Genomic DNA, 21051 nt, shown 5'->3' with positions numbered 1-21051 from the left:
CTCATAATACAGGAAACAGGACAGTGACCCTTTGATGAAATGAAGCAAAGGAGATGAATACCACACTGTCTTACTACAGTATCATACTCCTTTGTGGTACAATTCAACAAACTTTAAAAAAAAAAATGCCCTTGTCCTTTTACCGAATGTGCAACAAAGTAGCTATAACAATGTCTGAAAAAAACATTTTATTTTCATTATAAACTAGATCTTTTATCTTTTAGATCTTTTATCAAAAATTGTATGAGATGCCGGATATGACGTTAGGCGGCAGCAATGCATTGTGGGCCAATGTGTATCAAAATAAACACAACAGATAATGTTACCTAACGCCACTAGCTAAACAGCTTACTAAAAGCCGATAATTTGGAAACTACCAATAAATGGAAAATACATTATCTCTTAATTTCACAGATACAACGCTGAATATGAGCGGAACGTAATCTGGACCACAGAGGTAATGCTGTGTGATGATTAACGTTATCATAGCTAGCTAGCTAGCTAGATATATCACGGACATTTTGGGGGGTTTTATTTTTTTTTCTTGGCTGTAACGTTATTATAAGATACCATAGACTATTCACAGTCTATTTAAGATACACATATATTTTTGTTAAACTGTCGACGAGGCGGATATCCTTGCGCGGATACCGGAAACTACCTCTACCAACCACCAACGGTCAGTGAACAGCTGTGAACAGTAGCAAATACCCTATGCGAACGATCCGGTTCCTTTCAACGGCTCTTTTTGGTACGATAGAGCACCGAGTCATAACGCTTCGTGGTGAGAGTCGTTCTTTTTATCGTTCTGCCCAAAATTTCACTGCCTGCCCTAGATCCCCTCTCCTTTGCTAAACGTAGACAGAAATAAATGAGAACAAGAGGTAACCATGTGGTTGGGAAAAACAAAATGGGCCAAACTCGAAAACGCAGCAGCATTTGGATGCACTTCAGCAATAAAGGCAACGATAAAGCGGAGTGTAATATTTGCAGATCAAACTTATCATATAAATCAGGGTCAACAAACAATCTTCACCGCCACTTAAAATCACATCATCCAGGGGTGCAAGTGGCCGAGAATGTGAGACGACGACGAAGTTATGATAATGATGACCAAGATAACACCGCATCAGGTACAACGTGGTACAAGTCATCCATCGTCACTCACACCTATTCATCTACCTCTGAAACTTTGATGAGTTGTTTTACTGTTTGTTCTTTTAAAAAAATCTTGTTTGAAATTGTTTTCAGATTTGCACTAAAACTCTGTTTTCTATTATAGTCATTATAGTTGCTTTTTATTGTGCCAATAAAATGCTTTCTAATATGAAGTGTTATATGAATTGTATTCAAGGCAAGGCAACTTCGTTTACATTAGACATTTCATACAGAGGGTAAATTCAAAGTAGTAAATTCGATGACAAAGCTGAGAGATGTGGTGTCACCTTGTGTAATGTTTACAATGCAGATCACATAGTCATATATATATAAAACCTTTTTTTGTTTTCCTCTTATTTAGTGGAAGTGGCTCTGGAGGACTCTGACACCCATACCACAGTGAATGACGCTAATAATAGTTCTGCCATTAATGGCATCCTGGAAGCTGCACAAGGAAGTCTAGCAGAACAAATAACACATGAAGAGGCGAGTGATGACCGCCCTGTGAAATGTAGACAGAAAAAACGCAGCTTGGTTTGGAGGCACTTTGAGTACCTGGACAGTTTGGCTGCTGCTCGTTGCCGCATTTGCATGAAGAAGTTACAGTGCTTTAAAGACAGGAGCACCAGCAACTTGCATCGCCACTTGTCAAAGAGACACCCGGGGGTCTTTTCTCAGCTGGTAGCAGTCAAGCGGCACCCACCACCACCCCACTCATCACAGGGCTCAAGCGCTAACGGTGACACATCGACACCACCAGAAACTGTTGGTACACCAGAGAAGCAGAGACAGTTTTCTGGTAATGTTTTATATCTCACAGCTGTTTGTGTATGTCATTCATACTGACTTTTTCAATAACGTCGTGCTGAATAAGTGAAATATATAAATTAGGGCTGTCAAAATAACGCGTTAATTTCGATTAATCTGAGAACAAATAACGCGTTAAAAAAATAACGCAGATTAATCCATTCCATATTGACGTTTGACCCGGAGCCGTTCTAGCCACCATTGGACTGTAAAATGAAGGAGGGAGACGAGAATGTGCTGACTGGATTATTAATTGGAACATTTACTTATAAAAATCTTCTTCCTGCCAACCCTGGCTACCGAAATCTGGTGCCAGTGATATGTCTGCACTTCTCTCTGTTGCTCTGAAACACAAACACCGCTGCACATGACGCTAGTTAACACTATACTCGACAGCAGCTAACGTTAGCCTACCGCTAGCTAGTAGCTGGATTAAACACGGTTAAAATGCTGACAGCTAACGCTAAACGGTGTAAAGTTTGACTGTGTTTTACTGTAGAGGATTCAACACCGGGATGTAACAATCTGCAGCTGCCGTCGGAGAAACAACACAGAGTTACAGTTCAATGAAACTGGTAAACTACAGCCTCGTGGTGCATTTGAAGTTATTGTATATGTCCTTTTCCCATCTGATGGTTCAACAGCAATTTACTACTGAAATAAGTTATTGTTCTTGTTATACATTATTATTAAATCATTTCATTTTGACCATATGGCCTTAGCAATAAACAAGCCGTTCTTTAATGTCACCAACTGTTGTTTAGTACCCTTTTTTTTTCTTTTCTTTTTCTACTTTCTTAAAAAGTATCGGTTCAGGCACCGTTAATTATGTATGCGATTAATTTCGATTAATTAATCACAGAGTATGTAATTAATTAGATTACATTTTTTAATCGATTGACCCCTAATATAAATATGTTGTTTTTAACACATTTCTTCATTTATCAGAAGACAAATATTAAATGTTGTCTAAACACAAACCTAGCTAATAGGGGTGGAGCGGTACACAGAATTAACGGTTCGGTTCATACCTCGGTTCAGACATCATTGTTCGGTTTGGTACAATGGAGGGAAAAGCAAAACCTAGTGTCATACAGTCTCTCCCCTGAGGTAGCTGCAACAGCCTGAGTGTATAAAGTAAGATGTAAACAGTAAGTACCCCACATCATCTCCAGACTCCATCTGGAGAATCAGCTAGCTAGTAGTGTGATATGGGAGACAAGCACTGCTCTCATATGTGAATGCACAGAGCAGGGATGTTAAAAAAGCAGCTTCGGTTACACAGAGCAGTTGACGAGTTTTGGCGTTAGCTTAACAGCCGAGCTAACAGCAAACAGCGGCGCTAACAGTGGAGCTAACAGCTAACAGTGGAGCAAATAGCGAAGCAAACGGGCCTGAAGGCCATTTGTGGTCGAGGCAAGAAGGGATACAGCTACGTCCGTGTTTGGTTTGGAAGGGACTAGTTTGCCTCATGTGGCCCATGGTGTGTGGATTAAACCTGTTCGAGTCGTGATTCACTCGGATCTTTAACCCAAGTCTTTAAATTGACTCACGAATCGTGAGTCTCTAGTATCATTAACTCGGATCAGTTGAGTCCTACAACAATTCAATCTAAAATGATAACAGCGCCACACACAAACCTCTTGCAACATTAGCTTCTACTAGTCCTAGCCATCTTAGCTGCAAAAAAGCTTTATAACTTACAATTTCGTAGGCAACCACAACTCCACAAGTCAACTCAAGCGCCTGTGTGAGCAGAGAGACAGTCCCGAGCCACAGACTCAGAGCCGGAAGCTTGCAGACCGTAGGATTCACTCGAGAACTCACGAGTCAACGAGGGCTCGTGAGTTGTCGGGGATTCATGAGTTGTCGTGATTCATGAGTTGTTGGTGATTCATGAGTTCTCGCGCGAATCAGCCAGCTATATGAGTGGATCTGATTCAGACGAGCGAGTGAAGTCTCTCCTTGAGCTCAGAGTAAAGCAAACCCACAACAAAAGCTATTCTTTCACTTCTGAAATAGCATACAATGTTCTGCATGTAGCCTAGCTAGGCCTACTGTAGGTTTGGTGTATAAATGTAGTATATTAAAATGCAATTAGGGCGAGCAGATAGTCCGTAAGCTCGCCGACAACTTTTTTTTTCTTCAAAAAACTTTATTATTCAAGTACAGATACACATTGAAAACATTAAATGCATGCATACATACATACATACATGAAAAAAGGGCACATGGAATTTACATTAAAGAGGTTGTAAGTCATTGTGAATGTTCAGAGTCCGGATGGCTTTCTTATTTGTCAGTCCTATTAAAGTTTCACAATCTAATTTCATGTCATTTTTAAATTAATATTCGATTTTCTTTCAGACCCTTTACATTTATGGATATAATGTTTTCCAAATAAAATTAAAGGATTCTAAATGAAAACATGGCATTTTATCCAAATCAAAAGCTCGCCTTGGATGTAATACTGACTCAAGTGACTCGCACAACCCGGATCAGTTTAGTGAGTGACTCAGAATAAACCGAATCATTAAAAGGAATCGAGTTTGCCAGGCCTAGTGTGGATTCACTGGACCGACTCAACATGTAGGTAGGCATGGATGTATTGTAGGCGGAGCTCGGGAGCTTCAGAGCTAAGGGGGGGCTTCTTTAGGTGTCCCTAAAGAAACGCGTTATTACAATAATTAATTTGCAAGTTTTATTTATTTTTATACAGTGTATTCTCCGTGTAAATTCATGTACCGAACCGTGACGCCCGTAACGTTTCGGTTCAATGCGAATACATGTACCGTTCCACCCCTACTAGCTAACCTATAATCCAAAATACAGTACAAAATTAGCAGAATTCTGATTTAAATTAGGAACTGTCTGATCAAAGAATAAGAAAAAAAAGATTGTAAACCACAAATTTGACACCAGCTTTCAGTACTTGACAGTTTTCAACACTCTGCTATGGACACATTTTGGTTTGTACCAAAAAGTATTGAGGTTAGATACCCAACCCTGTTTTGTTTTTTTTATCAAATCATGCATCATCATGGTCAGAGTTTCAACATACAGTTGGACTAATGTTATATATTTCTCCTTGTAAATTTCCTTTATACTCCAACTGGAAAAGTAAATATGAAGGTAAAAAAAATCTTTGATTTGATAATTGATTATCCTTCTCATTTGCACTAAAACTCTGTTTTCTATTATAGTCATTATAGTTGCTTTTTATTGTGCCAATAAAATGCTTTCTAATATGAAGTGTTACATGAATTGTATTCAAGGCAAGGCAACTTCGTTTACATTAGACATTTCATACAGAGGGTAAATTCAAAGTAGTAAATTCGCTGACAAAGCTGAGATGTGGTGTCACCTTGTTTAATGTTGTAAGATCACATATATATATATATATATAACCTTTTTTTTTGTTTTCCTCTTATTTAGTGGAAGTGGCTCTGGAGGACTCTGACACCTATACCACAGTGAATGATGCTGATATTAATTCTGCCATTAATGGCATCCTGGAAGCTGCACAAGGAAGTCTAGCAGAACAAATAACACATGAAGAGGCGAGTGATGACCGCCCTGTGAAACGTAGACGGAATAAACGCAGCTTGGTTTGGAGGCACTACGAGTACCTAGACAGTTTGGCTGCTGCTCGTTGCCGCATTTGCATGAAGAAGTTACAGTGCTTTAAAGGCAGCAGCACCAGCAACCTGCATCGCCACTTGTCAAAGAGACACCCGGGGGTCTTTTCTCAGCTGGTAGCAGTCAAGCAGCACCCACCACCACCCCACTCATCACAGGGCTCAAACGCTAACGGTGACACATCGACACCACCAGAAACTGTTGGTACACCAGAGAAGCAGAGACAGTTTTCTGGTAATGTTTTATATCTCACAGCTGTTTGTGTATGTCATTCATACTGACTTTTTCAATGACGTCGTGCTGAATAAGTGAAATATATAAATATGTTGTTTTTAACATTTCTTCATTTATCAGAAGACAAATATTAAATGTTGTCTAAACACAAACCTAGCTAACATATAATCCAAAATACAGTACAGAATTAGCAGAATTCAGATTTAAATTAGGAACTGTCTGATCAAAGAATAAGAAAAAAAGATTGTAAACCACAAATTTGACACCAGCTTTCAGTACTTGACAGTTTTCAACACTCTGCTATGGACACATTTTGGTTTGTACCAAAACGTATTGAGGTTAGATACCCAACCCTGGGTTTTTTATTAAAATCATGCATCATCATAGTCAGAGTTTCAACATACAGTTGGAGTAATGTTATATATTTCTCCTTGTAAATTTCCTTTATACTCCAACTGGAAAAGTAAATATGAAGGTAAAACATCATCCGATCGAACACTATTTCAGTACTTATCTACTCAACCACTCAAGTACTTGTGTTGTCATTTTCTCAGTCATTTTAAGAAAGCAATTTGGGTGGCCGGGTTGGCTCTGTAGGTAGAGCAGGCGCACATACAGTATACTTCGAGGCTTATGCCTCGACGCAGAGGTCCAGGGTTTGAGGCCGACGATTTCCTACATGTCTTCCCCCCCTCTCTCTCCACTTTCTCACCTAGCTGTCCTATCAATTAAAGGTGGAAAAGCCCAAAAATTAATCTTAAAAAAAAAGAAAGAAAGAAAGCAATTTGGTATCTCAGCAACCATAATCACATAATGTAAGTTGAGTGGATTACTCTAATACACGTTTAAAGCAAATTAATATGAAGTTTCAAAAAATACTTATTTTTCATTTTGTGGTTCTACTGTATCCAAGACTGTGAGACTAATGAGACAAGACGTGGCCTTCTCTTTCCCTCCCTTTTACAGGAAAATTGAAAGTTTCAAGAGCTTCTGAAGGAGAAAAGCATGTGTTAAGGAGAGAGCGGGAGCTGATAGAAGCTTTGAGGAGAGTGCAGAAGGAGGAAGCTCGGGCTCTGGAGCATCAGAGGGAGCTGCTCGAGAGTCTGCGTGCAGTGAATGCCAGGGAGGCAGCTGCAGAGAGGCAGCAGATTGAGTCACTGAGGAAAGCACAGCTAGAGGAAGCCAAAGACTTGAGTAGACAGAGAGAAGAGGTCCAGAAGGAAAAGACACAGCTGCAGAAGAAATGGGAAGAGCTTCAGCAGGAAAGAGAAGAACATGTCTTGTTGTTGTCCAGAGAACAGCAAGCCTCCTGATCATGTCCTGACATCACTGGTACCTTTTTTTCCCACTGAAAACTCACCAATGGTAATCTATTCAACCATTGAAACTAACTTTGAAGAAGGAAACTACCACCTTTTAACAGCCACCTGTCAGGTTTCCACAGGATGAGCATTTGATGCTTAGATTATAGATTTTAGGTGAAGTATCACATTATTTTACATTAGCAGAAACAGACTTGTCCTAGAAATTACAGATTAGTGACCTTAAACTGTCAGTAGTTTTAGATGCAAAGCCTGAGGGTATTTGACTACTAAATTTAGTTTAAAAGTGTGTGAAAGGTTTGTATACGTGTGTTAACCATTGAAGTAAATGTATGCTTTTACAAGATTTTGCATCATGCAATCAATGCATATAAAGTTATTACAAATGTTTAAATCCAGAGAGTGGAGCCACGATCCACCCCCGAACACCATTCATCCCTAAACATTACTGGTCTTTTACGTTGAGTAGAACCACTGGATCTGACATGCGCGAGAGTATAAATGTGTGCCTCTCTAACTTGCTAAGACCAAGAGAAGGAAGTGTTAAACAGGTTACGGTCGTTGTAGTCACTCACTGCATCTGAGTACTGCTGAATATCCTGAATAATATTGGGCCTCAGCGCTCCTACAGCTGAGACAGGAGGTGAAGATGGAAGAAGTGTGCTGGTTTGATTTGACTGGTCTGTTCCCTTCTTAAGGCCGTTTTATGCTTCTGCGTCGAATAGACGGCGTACCCCTGCAGACCCCTCTGCATCTACGCCGTAGCCTGACGTGCACCTCTCGAAAAATTTTACTACACGTTGCAGCGACGCACATCGCTTGGCCGTGGCTGGGTAGCGTTGCATTTCCCCTGACTCATTTCCTGGTTTTCCTTCTCCATATGAAATCAACATGAAATCAAGGAGAGGGTTAACTTTTCCTGCTAAAGATTTCCCACAGTGGTCAGAAAGAACAGGGGAGACATTTTGTTTCTCTCACTATGACTCTAGAGTCGGTACTCGCTCCGAAGCTAATCGCCGTCACTCTCTCTCGCTTTTACACACTCCCCCCCCCCACAAGAGGAAAAGGGTGGAGACGGGAAGCCATTTAGCACTTGCTAAATTAGCTTAGCCGGGTGCTTACTTCTGCAGCTGTTGAAGGAAGACACTGTACGGCAGCAGCGGTAAGAAAGTGCTTGCTAGTCACAAAGCTTCGGTCCGTGCACTCTGTAAAACGAGTACTTTACCAGTGTTGCACCGAAAGCTGTGACCCATCAGGAACTGTGACCGCAGAGGGCGCTGTTGCACATCGTCTGCTCGTGCGTGGTAGACAATGGAGGGCGAAGAAGAGGGCCTACGCAAACGGCGTAAACATTAATACATTACATCCACGGATGCAAGCTGTATGATTATTCGCGATTTGTTATTGCTTCCTAAGGAGAAAGAGTAAACCGCTGGTGACCATATTCCACCTCAGGCATAGTAACATATGTTTATCTGAAAGTAAATAAAATATACGAAGGTACATTTTCTCTGAAATGTTTCTAAACATGTATTTCTTTGTGACTGCATGCACAAGTTACATTTGTAATAACCTACCTAAAAATAATATGTTAAGAAAAGAAAGAACTAAATATTTAATGGATCAGCACATTGGGTAAATTGTCAGAATGTGTGACCCCATTGTAATGGCTTAATTAAGGAGTCAAACTTCAAAATATTGTTTGGGGTAGTTATTTCATCTCTTCACACTAATGTGGACAAGTTTTCTTATTTTGAGTCATCACAGAGCCAGTACCTCAGAGGTCACCATATCTGACAAGTATCAGCCGTCAGAATGTGTGACCTCACTGTAACTGCTTAATTAAGGAGTCAAACTTCAAAATATTGTTTTGGGTTGTTATGTCATCCCTTCACATTACTCTGGACACATATTTTCTTATTTGGAGTCATCACAGAGCCAGTACCTCAGTCGTCACCATATATGACAATTATCAGCCATCAGAATGTGTGACCTGCCCTGCTGAAGTCCACCTGTAAACAGGAGTGATGAAAGCTGTTACACTCTCAGTATGTAGAGGTACTGACTCTGTAATGACTCCAAATAAGAAAATATGTGTCCAGAGTAATGTGAAGGGATGACATAACAACCCAAACAAACTTTAAAAAAAATGCCCTTGTCCTTTTACCGAATGTGCAACAAAGTAGCTACAACAATGTCTGAAAAAAACATTTTATTTTCATTATAAACTAAATCATCTTTTATCAAAAATTGGAGTATGATGCTGCGTTCTATTTTTAGGCCTGGCAAACTAAATTCCTTTTAAGGATTCGGGTTATTCTGAGTCACTCACTAAACTGATCCGGGTTGTGCGAGTCACTTAATTGACAGTATTGCTAAATTGCCAAGGAAACGCAGTCCTACTCGCCACCTTATGCTGCTGCTCACAGGAGAGCCATTTAGTCATGGGAAAGAAAACATTTTGAGCCAGACTGTTTATTTATTGTCTTAACTTAGTGTAGCCTAAGCAATATATAGGCTTTCAATGCAGACATAGAAACAGGAACGGAGAGATTCAAGATTTTTTTTTTTATGCTACATCTATACGCCAAACCTAGGCTATAACCTATAAGCATGTCATTTCAGAAGTGAAAGAATGGCTTTTGTTGTGGATTTGCTTTCACCCTGACTCGAGGAGAGACTTCACTCGCTCTACACATCCACTCATGACAACGCAGCTGACTGAATCGAGGCCTCATGAGTCATGATGACCTATGAGTCATCATGACTCATGAGCATTGCTCATGAGTTGTAAGGAGTCATGACTCCCATGGTCTGCGAGCTTGCAATGTTTCTCTGAGTCTGCGGGTCGGGAAGTGTCTCGGACTGTCTCTCTGCTCACTCAGGCGCTTGAGTTGACTTGTGGTTGCCTACGAAATTGTAAGTTATAAAGCTTTTGGCAGCTAAGATGGCTAGGACTAGTAGAAGCTAATGTTGCAAGAGGTTTGTGTGTGGCGCTTTTATCATTTTAGATTGAATTGTAGTAGGACTCAACTGATCCGAGTTACTCACGACTCATGGGCTAATTTAAAGACACGGGTGAAAGATCAGCGTGAGTCACGACTCGAACAGGTTTACTCAGACGACACTGAGCAAGAATTCCGATACGGAATCCAAGATGGCTGCGCCCTGTGTGACTTGTAAGTATGCATTGTTTTCATTGTTTTTGGACCGCTTTGGTTGTTTAAATGACGATTTCAATCACTCGTATTACTGCAATACCTTACTGCGTCCGTATCACTGCCTGTGGGTATGGGAATCGGTCTTGTTGTGAGTGCAATATTAAATGAAGACTTGTTTCAAACGGGTGTTGCTAAACGTGGCTAGCGTTGCTAACTCGGCCAGTGCTACCCATTGAACGGGTGCTACCCATACACAGTATATGAAAGGTGCTACCGCAACAACAGCTTTCCGGGTGGCCATTCCATGTTTTTCTCCAACTCGGACGCGCAAAACATACCAGAGCCCGTCTACAAGCCTCTCGTTCGAGATGAACTGCGCCTCGCCTGTAAAGTGGACGAGAGCAGGCGGCAGCAGCAGAGGGCGGTGACAAAAGTCCGCTCCCAAGTCGGACAGTTTCCAGCCGTTTCCAGCAGCCTTCAGGCTGAACAGGAAGTGACAGAAACACTATGGTCTATGGTCCGATTCCGATTTAATAAAATGTTACCAGACCCATATATCAGCTTGTACACAAGTCTCCAGTTGTTTTTATTATGACATAGTAGCTGTTAAAATTCACTACATGCGATCTGTTGCTGATTTTAATTAACAACACACTGTAGATAATCCGTAATCTGAACAGATTTAGTCTCTCTGACTTCTAAACGTCACTATCAGCCACACATGTTGTTTGTACAGAATACGCCTTTAAAACAGACAAATAGCTGTTAAAATCCATCCGATTCAAAAACTATAAAAAGTTTATATAAAACGTCATCATGTTGAGTCGATTCTGACCCAATCAGCTGTTAGATCCATAGACAGTTAAATCAAAGAATTTCTAATATGGGAAGAAGTTCCACTCCCTCGTTACTTCGGGCTTCTGAACTGGTTGCAGTTCCACCAGAGTTCCATATAGGGGGCGCTCACAGGCCAGTGCAGAATGAATGGGACTCTATGGAGCTATACCCCTCAAAATCCACAATTCTCAGGATATAATTTTTTGTCTAGTAATTTCAATGTTGCATTCGAAAGGGGAGGCTAAGAAAATACACACTGCTGGGTGTTAGATTTTTCTTTCTTTCTAAAAAGCCTTTTAAAATGCCAATGACGTCATACACATCGTACGGCCAGATATACTGCTTTTCGGCAAGTTCTGAGTCGCTTACTTTTTTCTCTCGAGGCATTGTCACTGCCCAATGTGAGTCGAACGCAGATGTGAGTCGCACATGCTCAGATTTAAACGGTTTACGACATAACGTGTCATACCCGATGTTAGTCGAGTCAGAACGGTTCTGGTCGAGTGCAGACGTGAGTTGCACATGCTCAGATTGAAACGGTTTACGGCATAACGTGTCATACTGAAATCCATAAAATAATAAACTTTTCTCTTTACATACAATAACAGAAGATGGAAATCATTTTTAAAAACGTTTTAGCTATCTACGATTGTTTGATTGCTAACGTAGGCTCAAAACGCCATCCAAGTGACAGCCTTTGTTGTGTTTGATTGCTAACTTGTAGCCAGCAGTCAACAAACTTCGTTGTAGGTCCATTTTTACTGTATTGACATTACAGAAGTCGATGCCGGTCGCCGGTGATCGATTCTGCGCAGACCTGGCTCATCTCGAACGAGCCTATTTTCTAATACATAGCTAATCCGTGGACGGGCTCTGAATAACGCAGCATGAGAGGCCGGATATGACGTTAGCAATGCATTGTGGGCCAATGTGTATCAAAATAAACACAACAGCTAACGTTACCTAACGCCACTAGCTTAACAGCTCACTAAAAGCCGATAATTTGGAAACTACCAATCAATGGAAAATACATTATCTCTTAATTTCACAGATAAAACGCTGAATATGAGCGCAACGTAATCTGGACCACAGAGGTAATGCTGTGTGATGATTAACGTTATCATAGCTAGCTAGCTAGCTAGATATATCACAGACATTTTGGGGCGGGTTCTTTTTTTTCCCTTGGATGTAACGTTATTATAAGATACCATAGACTATTCACAGTCTATGTAAGATACACATGAGTATTATATTTTTTTTTAAACCGTCGACAAGGCGGATATCCTTACGCGGATACCGGAAACTACCTCTACCAACCACCAACGGTCAGTGAACAGCTGAACAGTAGCAAATACCCTACGCCAGTGGTTCTCTCCCGGGGGGGGCGCGAGTAGGCTAGAGGATGGGGAAAAAAAAATCCGAAAAATAAATGAATAAAATAAATCATGAAAATTCCCCCCATGTTGAAATGCAAGTGGTTGGACTATTATAAAAGCCTTTTTATAGTTGTGCGTAGGATCGATGGTGCAGGGTCCGGCGTAGACGCAGACCCCTCTGTGTCTACAGTGGACCCTACGCCGTAGCCTGACGTACACCTCTCGAAAAATGTAACTACACGTCGCATTGCTCGGTCGTGGCTTGGTAGCGTTGCATTTCCCCCCGACTCATTTCCTGGTTCTCCTTCTCCATAAACAACATGAAATCAAGGAGAGGGTTAACTTTTCCTGCTAAAGATTTCCCACCGTGGTCAGAAAGAATAGGGGAGACACTTTGTTTCTCTCACTATGACTCTAGAGTCGGTACTCGCTCCGAAGCTAATCGCCGTCACTCTCTCACTTCTCTCTCGCTCTTTTTACACACTCCCCACACACGCACACACATGCCGGCTTGACACACACACCAGCACACAAGTATAAGCATCAGGCCACTTACGTAGGCTATGGAGAAAGCTCTGCGTGGAGCCTCCGCAGAACTGTAAAACAAGCTTAACACACAAACAAATCATCCTCCTGGCGACTTTTTTTGTCAAAAGCGACTAGCGACTTTTACTGGTGTTATTGGAGACTTTTGTGGTGTTTGGAGACTCGAAAGCACTTATAACAATAGCCTAGTAATGATAATAGGCCTACCTACCGCTACTGATGATAATAATGATAATAATAATAATAATAATAATAATAATAGTGTGGGCCTAAAAATTATAGCCTAGCCTAGGGCTATCTATCTATCTATCTATCTATCTATGCAAGGTGGTATAGTGGGGGTGGCGCCGGGAAGGGGGGTGGGGGCCCAACTGCAATGAACCAGCTTTGGGGGGGGCCCAGCTTGCAAAAGGTTGAGAATTTTTTTCAACGGCTCTTTTTGGTACGATAGAGCACCGAGTCATAACGCTTCGTGGTGAGAGTCATTCTTTTTATCGTTCTGCCCAAAATTTCACTGCCTGCCCTAGATCCCCTCTCCTTTGCTAAACGTAGACAGAAATAAATGAGAACAAGAGGTAACCATGTGTTTGGGAAAAACAAAATGGGCCAAACTCGAAAACGCAGCAGCATTTGGATGCACTTCAGCAATAAAGGCGACGATAAAGCGGAGTGTAATATTTGCAGATCAAACTTATCATATAAATCAGGGTCAACAAACAATCTTCACCGCCACTTAAAATCACATCATCCAGGGGTGCAAGTGACCGAGAATGTGAGACGACGACGAAGTTATGATAATGATGACCAAGATAACACCGCATCAGGTACAACGTGGTACAAGTCATCCATCGTCACTCACACCTATTCATCTACCTCTGAAACTTTGATGAGTTGTTTTACTGTTTGTTCTTTTTGTTTTCATTTCAAATTGTTTTCAGATTTGCACTAAAACTCTGTTTTCTATTATAGTCATTATAGTTGCTTTTTATTGTGCCAATAAAATGCTTTCTAATATGAAGTGTTATATGAATTGTATTCAAGGCAAGGCAACTTCGTTTACATTAGACATTTCATACAGAGGGTAAATTCAAAGTAGTAAATTCGCTGACAAAGCTGAGAGATGTGGTGTCACCTTGTGTAATGTTTAATGTTGTAAGATCTCATAGTCATATGTGTGTGTGTGTGTGTGTGTGTGTGTGTGTGTGTGTGTGTGTGTGTGTATATATATATATATATATATATATATATATATATATATATATATATATATATATATATATATATATATATATATATAAAACCTTTTTTTGTTTTCCTCTTATTTAGTGGAAGTGGCTCTGGAGGACTCTGACACCTATACCACAGTGAATGATGCTGATAATAGTTCTGCCATTAATGGCATCCTGGAAGCTGCACAAGGAAGTCTAGCAGAACAAATAACACATGAAGAGGCGAGTGATGACCGCCCTGTGAAATGTAGACAGAAAAAACGCAGCTTGGTTTGGAGGCACTTTGAGTACCTAGACAGTTTGGCTGCTGCTCGTTGCTGCATTTGCATGAAGAAGTTAGAGTGCTCTGAAGGCAGGAGTACCAGCAACCTGCATCGCCACTTGTCAAAGAGACACCCGGGGGTCTTTTCTCAGCTGGTAGCAGTCAAGCAGCACCCACCACCACCCCACTCATCACAGGGCTCAAGCGCTAACGGTGACACATCGATAAAAAAAATCTTATTAATATGTTAATCAATAATGCATTGTTAGTTGCAGTCCTAATTATAACTTTTTTGTTTTCCTCTTATTTAGTGGAAGTGGCTCTGGAGGACTCTGACACCCATACCACAGTGAATGATGCTAATAATAGTTCTGCCATTAATGGCATCCTGGAAGCTGCACAAGGAAGTCTAGCAGAACAAATAACACATGAAGAGGCGAGTGATGACCGCCCTGTGAAATGTAGACAGAAAAAACGCAGCTTGGTTTGGAGGCATTACGAGTACCTGGACAGTTTGGCTGCTGCTCGTTGCCGCATTTGCATGAAGAAGTTAGAGTGCTCTGAAGGCAGGAGAACCAGCAACCTGCATCGCCACTTGTCAAAGAGACACCCGGGGGTCTTTTCTCAGCTGGTAGCAGTCAAGCAGCACCCACCACCACCCCACTCATCACAGGGCTCAAATGCTAATGGTGACACATCGACACCACCAGAAACTGTTGGGGCGCCAGAGAAGCAGAGACAGTTTTCTGGTAATGTTTTATATCTCACAGCTGTTTGTGTATGTCATTCATACTGACTTTTTCAATGACATCGTGCTGAATAAGTCCATCCATCTTCGTCCGCTTATCCGGTATCAGGTCGCAGGGGGAGCAGCTCCAGCAGGGGACCCCAAACTTGATGATTGAAATGACACTATACCTAAGACATCGTTATGACATTGTATAGGACATACGATAGTATGACTTTTTATGACACACTATACTATGACTTTTTTGACTTTTTATGACACACTATACCATGACTTTTTATTTGACTTTTATTATGACACACTATACCTAAGACATTTTTGATATTTTATGACATACTATACTATGACTTTTTATTTTACTTTTCTCATGACACACTCTACCTAAGACATTTTTATGACATTTTATAGGACATACTATACTATGACTTTTTATGGCATACTGTACTATGACTTTTTATGACATACTATACTATGACTTTTTATAACTTTTTATGACAGACTATAGTATCCATACATCTTCGTCCGCTTATCCGGTGTCGGGTCGTGGGGGGAGCAGCTCCCAGGCCAGGTTGGAGATATAATCCCTCCACCTAGTCCTGGGTCTTCCCCGAGGCCTCCTCCCAGCTGGACGTGCCTGGAACACCTCCCTAGGGAGGCGCCCAGGGGGCATCCTTACCAGATGCCCGAACCACCTCAACTGGCTCCTTTCGACGCAAAGGAGCAGCGGCTCTACTCCGAGCTCCTCACGAATGACTGAGCTTCTCACCCTATCTCTAAGGGAGATCCCAGCCACTGTCCTGAGGAAACCCATTTCGGCCGCTTGTACCCTGGATCTCGTTCTTTCGGTCATGACCCAGCCTTCATGACCATAGGTGAGGGTAGGAACGAAAACTGACCGGTAGATTGAGAGCTTTGCCTTCTGGCTCAGCTCTCTTTTCGTCACAACGGCACGATAAATTGAATGTAATACCCCCCCTGCTGCGCCGATTCTCCGACCAATCTCCCGCTCCATTGTCCCCTCACTCGCGAACAAGACCCCAAGGTACTTGAACTCCTTCACTTGGGGTAAGGACTCATTCCCTACCTGGAGTAGGCACTCCATCGGTTTCCTGCTGAGAACCATGGCCTCAGATTTAGAGGTGCTGATCCTCATCCCAGCCGCTTCACACTCGGCTGCGAACCGATCCAGTGAGTGCTGAAGGTCACAGGCCGATGATGTCATCAGGACCACATCATCTGCAAAAAGCAGCGATGAGATCCCCAGCCCACCAAACTGCAACCCCTCCCCACCCCGACTACGCCTCGATATCCTGTCCATAAATACTACAAACAGGATTGGTGACAAAGCGCAGCCCTGGCAGAGGCCAACCCTCACCTGAAACGAGTCCGACTTACTGCCGAGAACCCGTGCAACTGCCTCCAGAGTCCTCTGGGATAACATATCCCGGAAAGACTCCTTCAGTCGGACGGCTTCCCTGACCACCGGTGTCCACCACGGTGTTCATGGGTTCAATTCAATTTTATTTATAGTGTCAAATCAAAACAGGAATTATCTCAGGACACTTTACAGATAGAGTAGATCTAGACCACACTCTATAATTTACAAGGACCCAACAATTCCAGTGATTCCCCCCAAGAGCATGCATGAATTCGTAAGTGCGACAGTGGCAAGGAAAAACTCCCTTTTAGGAAGAAACCTCAGTCAGACCCAGGCTCTTGGTAGGCGGTGTCTGACGGTGCCGGTTGGGGGTATGATGAACAATGGCAATAATAGTCACAATAACGATATTGTAATAGTTATAATAGTTCATGGTGTCGTAGAGCACAGCAGGGCGTGGCAGGGCGTTGGCCGGACATAGCAAGTCGAAGCCGGGCATTGCAGTGCGTAGCAGGGTGTAATAGGGCACAGCAGGGCGTAGGGCAGGACCACAGCAACAGCTGCCACCATGATGTAGGTGCCATCATGATCCAAGATGATGATGCTGGGCGGAAAAATAACATAAGGACTCTGGGGAATAAGCTCCTGGAGCTATGTTAGTAACAAGCATTTCTGTGACACGAATACACACAGATGGAAAGAGAGAGGAGAGAGAAGCTCAGTGTGTCCAAGTTTAAGTTTGTAAGTTTATTTGATTAGGACAATGCACATTAATCAACATTTCTGTAAATATTAGCCAGGCTAATTTTCAACTGTTTTCAACCTAGCATGCATGTCTTTATGGTGGGAAGAAACTGGAGCACCCGGAGGAAACCCATGCAAACACGGAGGGAACATGCAAACTCCACACAGAAAGGCCCGAACGACATGGATTCAAACCCAGAACCTTCTTGCTGTGAGGCAGAAGTGCTAACCACTGAGCCACCGTGCTGCTTTGAGGTACCCCGGTAGTCTAGAACTATAACCGCATAACTAAGAGCTGCAGAGAAGGGGAGATAGGGAGGCTGTGTTCCGTGATTGTGGCTACACACCTTCCCCCGCCGGTCTAGGCTAACGCTGCAACTCATTACTCCCTAAGTATATGTAAGCTTTCTATGGGGAGAAGCAGAGATAGGGTGGGTGTGCGCCATGACTGTGGATACACACCCACCCCCGCCGGTCTAGGCGAACGCTGCAACTCCTCATACTCTAAATATAGTAAGCTTTCTATGAAGAGAAGCCGAGATAGGGAGGCGGTGCGTCATGACTGTGGCTACACACCTTCCCCCGCCAGTCTAGGCGAACGCTGCAACTCCTCACTCCCTAACTATAAGCTTTATCGAAGAGGAGAGTTTTAAGTTTACTCTTAAAGGTGGTGACGGTGTCTGTCTCCCGAACCCAGACTGGGAGCTGGTTCCACAGGAGAGGAGCCTGATAGCTAAGGGGTTACCGCCCCTTGAGGCACCTAAGACCCTAAGACCACAGCTCCACGCCGCAGCTTCAGCAATGGAAACTTTGAACATTGTCCATTCAGGTTCAATGCCCCCAGCCTCCACAAGGATGCACGAAAAGCTTCGCTGGAGGTGTGAGTTGAAAGTCTGTCGGACAGGGGCCTCCTCCAGACGTTCCCAATTTACCCACACTACCCGTTTGGGCTTACCAGGTCTGTCCAGAGTCTTCCCCCACCCCCTGACCCAACTCACCACCAGATGGTGATCGGCTGACAGCTCCGCCCTTCTCTTCACCCGAGTGTCCAAAACATTTTTTTGCTGAATAAGTGAAATATATAAATATGTTGTTTTTAACACATTTCTTCATTTATCAGAAGACAAATATTAAAAGTTGTCTAAACACAAACCTAGCTAACATATAATCCAAAATACAGTACAGAATTAGCAGAATTCAGATTTAAATTAGGAACTGTCTGATCAAAGAATAAGAAAAAAAGATTGTAAACCACAAATTTGACACCAGCTTTCAGTACTTGACAGTTTTCAACACTCTGCTATGGACACATTTTGGTTTGTACCAAAAAGTATTGAGGTTAGATACCCAACCCTGTTTTTTTTTAATCAAAATCATGCATCATCATGGTCAGAGTTTCAACATACAGTTGGAGTAATGTTATATATTTCTCCTTGTAAATTTCCTTTATACTCCAACTGGAAAAGCAAATATGAAGGTAAAACATTATCCGATCGAACACTATTTCAGTACTTATCTACTCAACCACTCAAGTACTTGTGTTGTCATTTTAAGAATGCAATTTGGTATCTCAGCAACCATAAACACCTAATGTAAGTTGAGTGGATCACTCTAATACAGGTTTAAAGCAAATTAATATGAAGTTTCAAAAAATACTTATTTTTCATTTTGTGGTTCTACTGTATCCAAGACTGTGACACTAATGAGACAAGACGTGGCCTTCTCTTTCCCTCCCTTTTACAGGAAAATTGAAAGTTTCAAGAGCTTCTGAAGGAGAAAAGCATGTGTTAAGGAGAGAGCGGGAGCTGATAGAAGCTTTGAGGAGAGTGCAGAAGGAGGAAGCTCGGGCTCTGGAGCATCAGAGGGAGCTGCTCGAGAGTCTGCGTGCAGTGAATGCCAGGGAGGCAGCTGCAGAGAGGCAGCAGATTGAGTCACTGAAGAAAGCACAGCTAGAGGAAGCCAAAGACTTGAGTAGACAGAGAGAAGAGGTCCAGAAGGAAAAGACACAGCTGCAGAAGAAATGGGAAGAGCTTCAGCAGGAAAGAGAAGAACATGTCTTGTTGTTGTCCAGAGAACAGCAAGCCTCCTGATCATGTCCTGACATGACTGATTTCAAATTTTCTATAAATGCTTTGGGACAAATTCAAACATATGATGATGTAAAATGTAAAATCCCCTTTTAGTAAAACAATCAATGGACAGTAGTTTTCTGTCACAGCTGTGTTGCACTGCTTCTTTCTTCATCTTCTGCCCACTCTGGTCCTGTCTCATTGTGCGATGTCCCGATATCACTCTGGTATCAAATTAATAGAAATGTGATCCAGGACAAACCTCTCCCTCCCCACATCACCCTGCACTCACTCATGGCTGCAACAAGCAATTTTCAAATGAATATAGTAGTTAGAGACTGGCCATAAAAATGTATGTGCTGCTGCTCACTCAAGTCTGCAGGACAGGATCAGTTGCAAAAAATCTACATTTGCCAATGCAATTGGAATGTCAGTAAAAAACTGACACATCAGAGATTTTCTTTTACTGTGAGGGCTTGAGATGATCAGTCAAACAAATGTAATAATGTAAGTAAATAATAATAGTTTAATGCTTTTTCTTTCCTTTTTTATACAAAATTACACCACAGCTTTAACAAGTGGTGTGATCCTGTTAAGTCTCTTGTAGATATCTGTGATGGTAAGAGGATGTGTGCTGAATTAGGCCATTTGTGAGAGCATCATTCATTGATCTTTTAGGCAAGACAATGTTGGGAAAGATTTAGAGAGGCAGTTTTGATTTTGGTTAAAATGTTTTTTATACTTCCACTGGAGTATCATCTTCCTTACAGGCACACTGCAGATAATGGCATTAAAATTTGATCTGTAAGAGAATATTGTTAAGATAATTACATTGTACACTTCTTTACTGAATCAATACATAACTAACTTTTCAGGAATCGGGGTTCATTTATGGCAGAACGAAGGACACCTTTTCTTTTGAAGTTGGAAAATGCTTACAAGGTGGTAGTGAGGTCAGATTTATTCTGGGTAACTGAGATATTGTTATTGGCAATACAAATTGCAAATACTTTTCATGTAATTTTTGATGCATTGAGCACCAGAAATGAAATGAAATGAACCTCCAGTGTATTGGTATTGTGGCAGAAGTTTCTGAGGCAGATGCAAGAGTTACAACCAAAACCAAAGATGTATTACCAAGCATCAAAGTGGGCAACAGACCCACTCAAGAACAGTATAAACTTGAATTATTCTGGCCTAGTTTTAATACATTTTATTATTTATATTTATATTATCCTTACATGGTGTATATTCTTAATTGTATCACAGCAAATCTGAGGCAGGGTACCATTTTAGCACAGGATAACTGGTTGAGGGTCTCCAGGCAAAATATAAAGAAGCTGCCATGCAAAGCCCAATATTAGCTGGGCTCGGCTAATTTGTTGTTTTTTTATTTACGTGAATGAACACTTTAAAATAAGATCACTTCTATCTAGTGCCTATGAATGGCTTATGTTGCCATTATTAGATTAATTTCCTCCACTAAGTACAAACACGTACAACGCATGCGTATTAGGAGAGTTCTGTACCCAGAATTAGAC

At 41.8% G+C, this 21051-nt stretch overlaps 1 protein-coding gene across 4 annotated transcripts; it reads left to right on the top strand.

The window, feature by feature from the left end:
* The first annotated feature begins 464 nt into the window (after positions 1-464).
* On the top strand, positions 465-19658 carry LOC144517512 (uncharacterized). 4 transcript variants are annotated; one of them, XM_078249612.1, is made up of 7 exons: positions 465-1133; positions 1520-1957; positions 5401-5838; positions 14407-14784; positions 14883-15320; positions 17525-17696; positions 19185-19273. In XM_078249612.1, the coding sequence occupies exons 1-6, from the start codon at positions 872-874 to the stop codon at positions 17668-17670; spliced, it is 2100 nt and encodes a 699-aa protein (XP_078105738.1). In that variant the 5' UTR covers positions 465-871; the 3' UTR covers positions 17671-17696; positions 19185-19273. The 4 variants fall into 4 exon arrangements, with proteins under 4 accessions (XP_078105738.1, XP_078105733.1, XP_078105728.1 ...); XM_078249607.1 differs by lacking the exon at positions 17525-17696 and having other exon boundaries at positions 465-784; positions 19185-19658; XM_078249602.1 differs by lacking the exon at positions 17525-17696 and having other exon boundaries at positions 19185-19658.
* Positions 19659-21051: the final 1393 nt, after the last annotated feature.

Source organism: Sander vitreus, chromosome 1 (assembly GCF_031162955.1).
Source record: "Sander vitreus isolate 19-12246 chromosome 1, sanVit1, whole genome shotgun sequence".
NCBI lineage: Eukaryota > Metazoa > Chordata > Actinopteri > Perciformes > Percidae > Sander > Sander vitreus.
The sequence above is the reverse complement of the archived record's forward strand: the minus strand, read 5'-3'. Positions and strand labels throughout refer to the sequence as shown.

Excerpts from the sequence above, each read along its gene's own strand:
- LOC144517512 (XM_078249602.1), top strand. The coding sequence starts at position 872 with ATGAGAACAAGAGGTAACCATGTGGTTGGGAAAAACAAAATGGGCCAA. Across the intron at positions 5,839-14,406 it reads GAAGCAGAGACAGTTTTCTG|TGGAAGTGGCTCTGGAGGAC; the intron begins GTAATGTTTTAT and ends CCTCTTATTTAG. Across the intron at positions 15,321-19,184 it reads GAAGCAGAGACAGTTTTCTG|GAAAATTGAAAGTTTCAAGA; the intron begins GTAATGTTTTAT and ends TCCCTTTTACAG.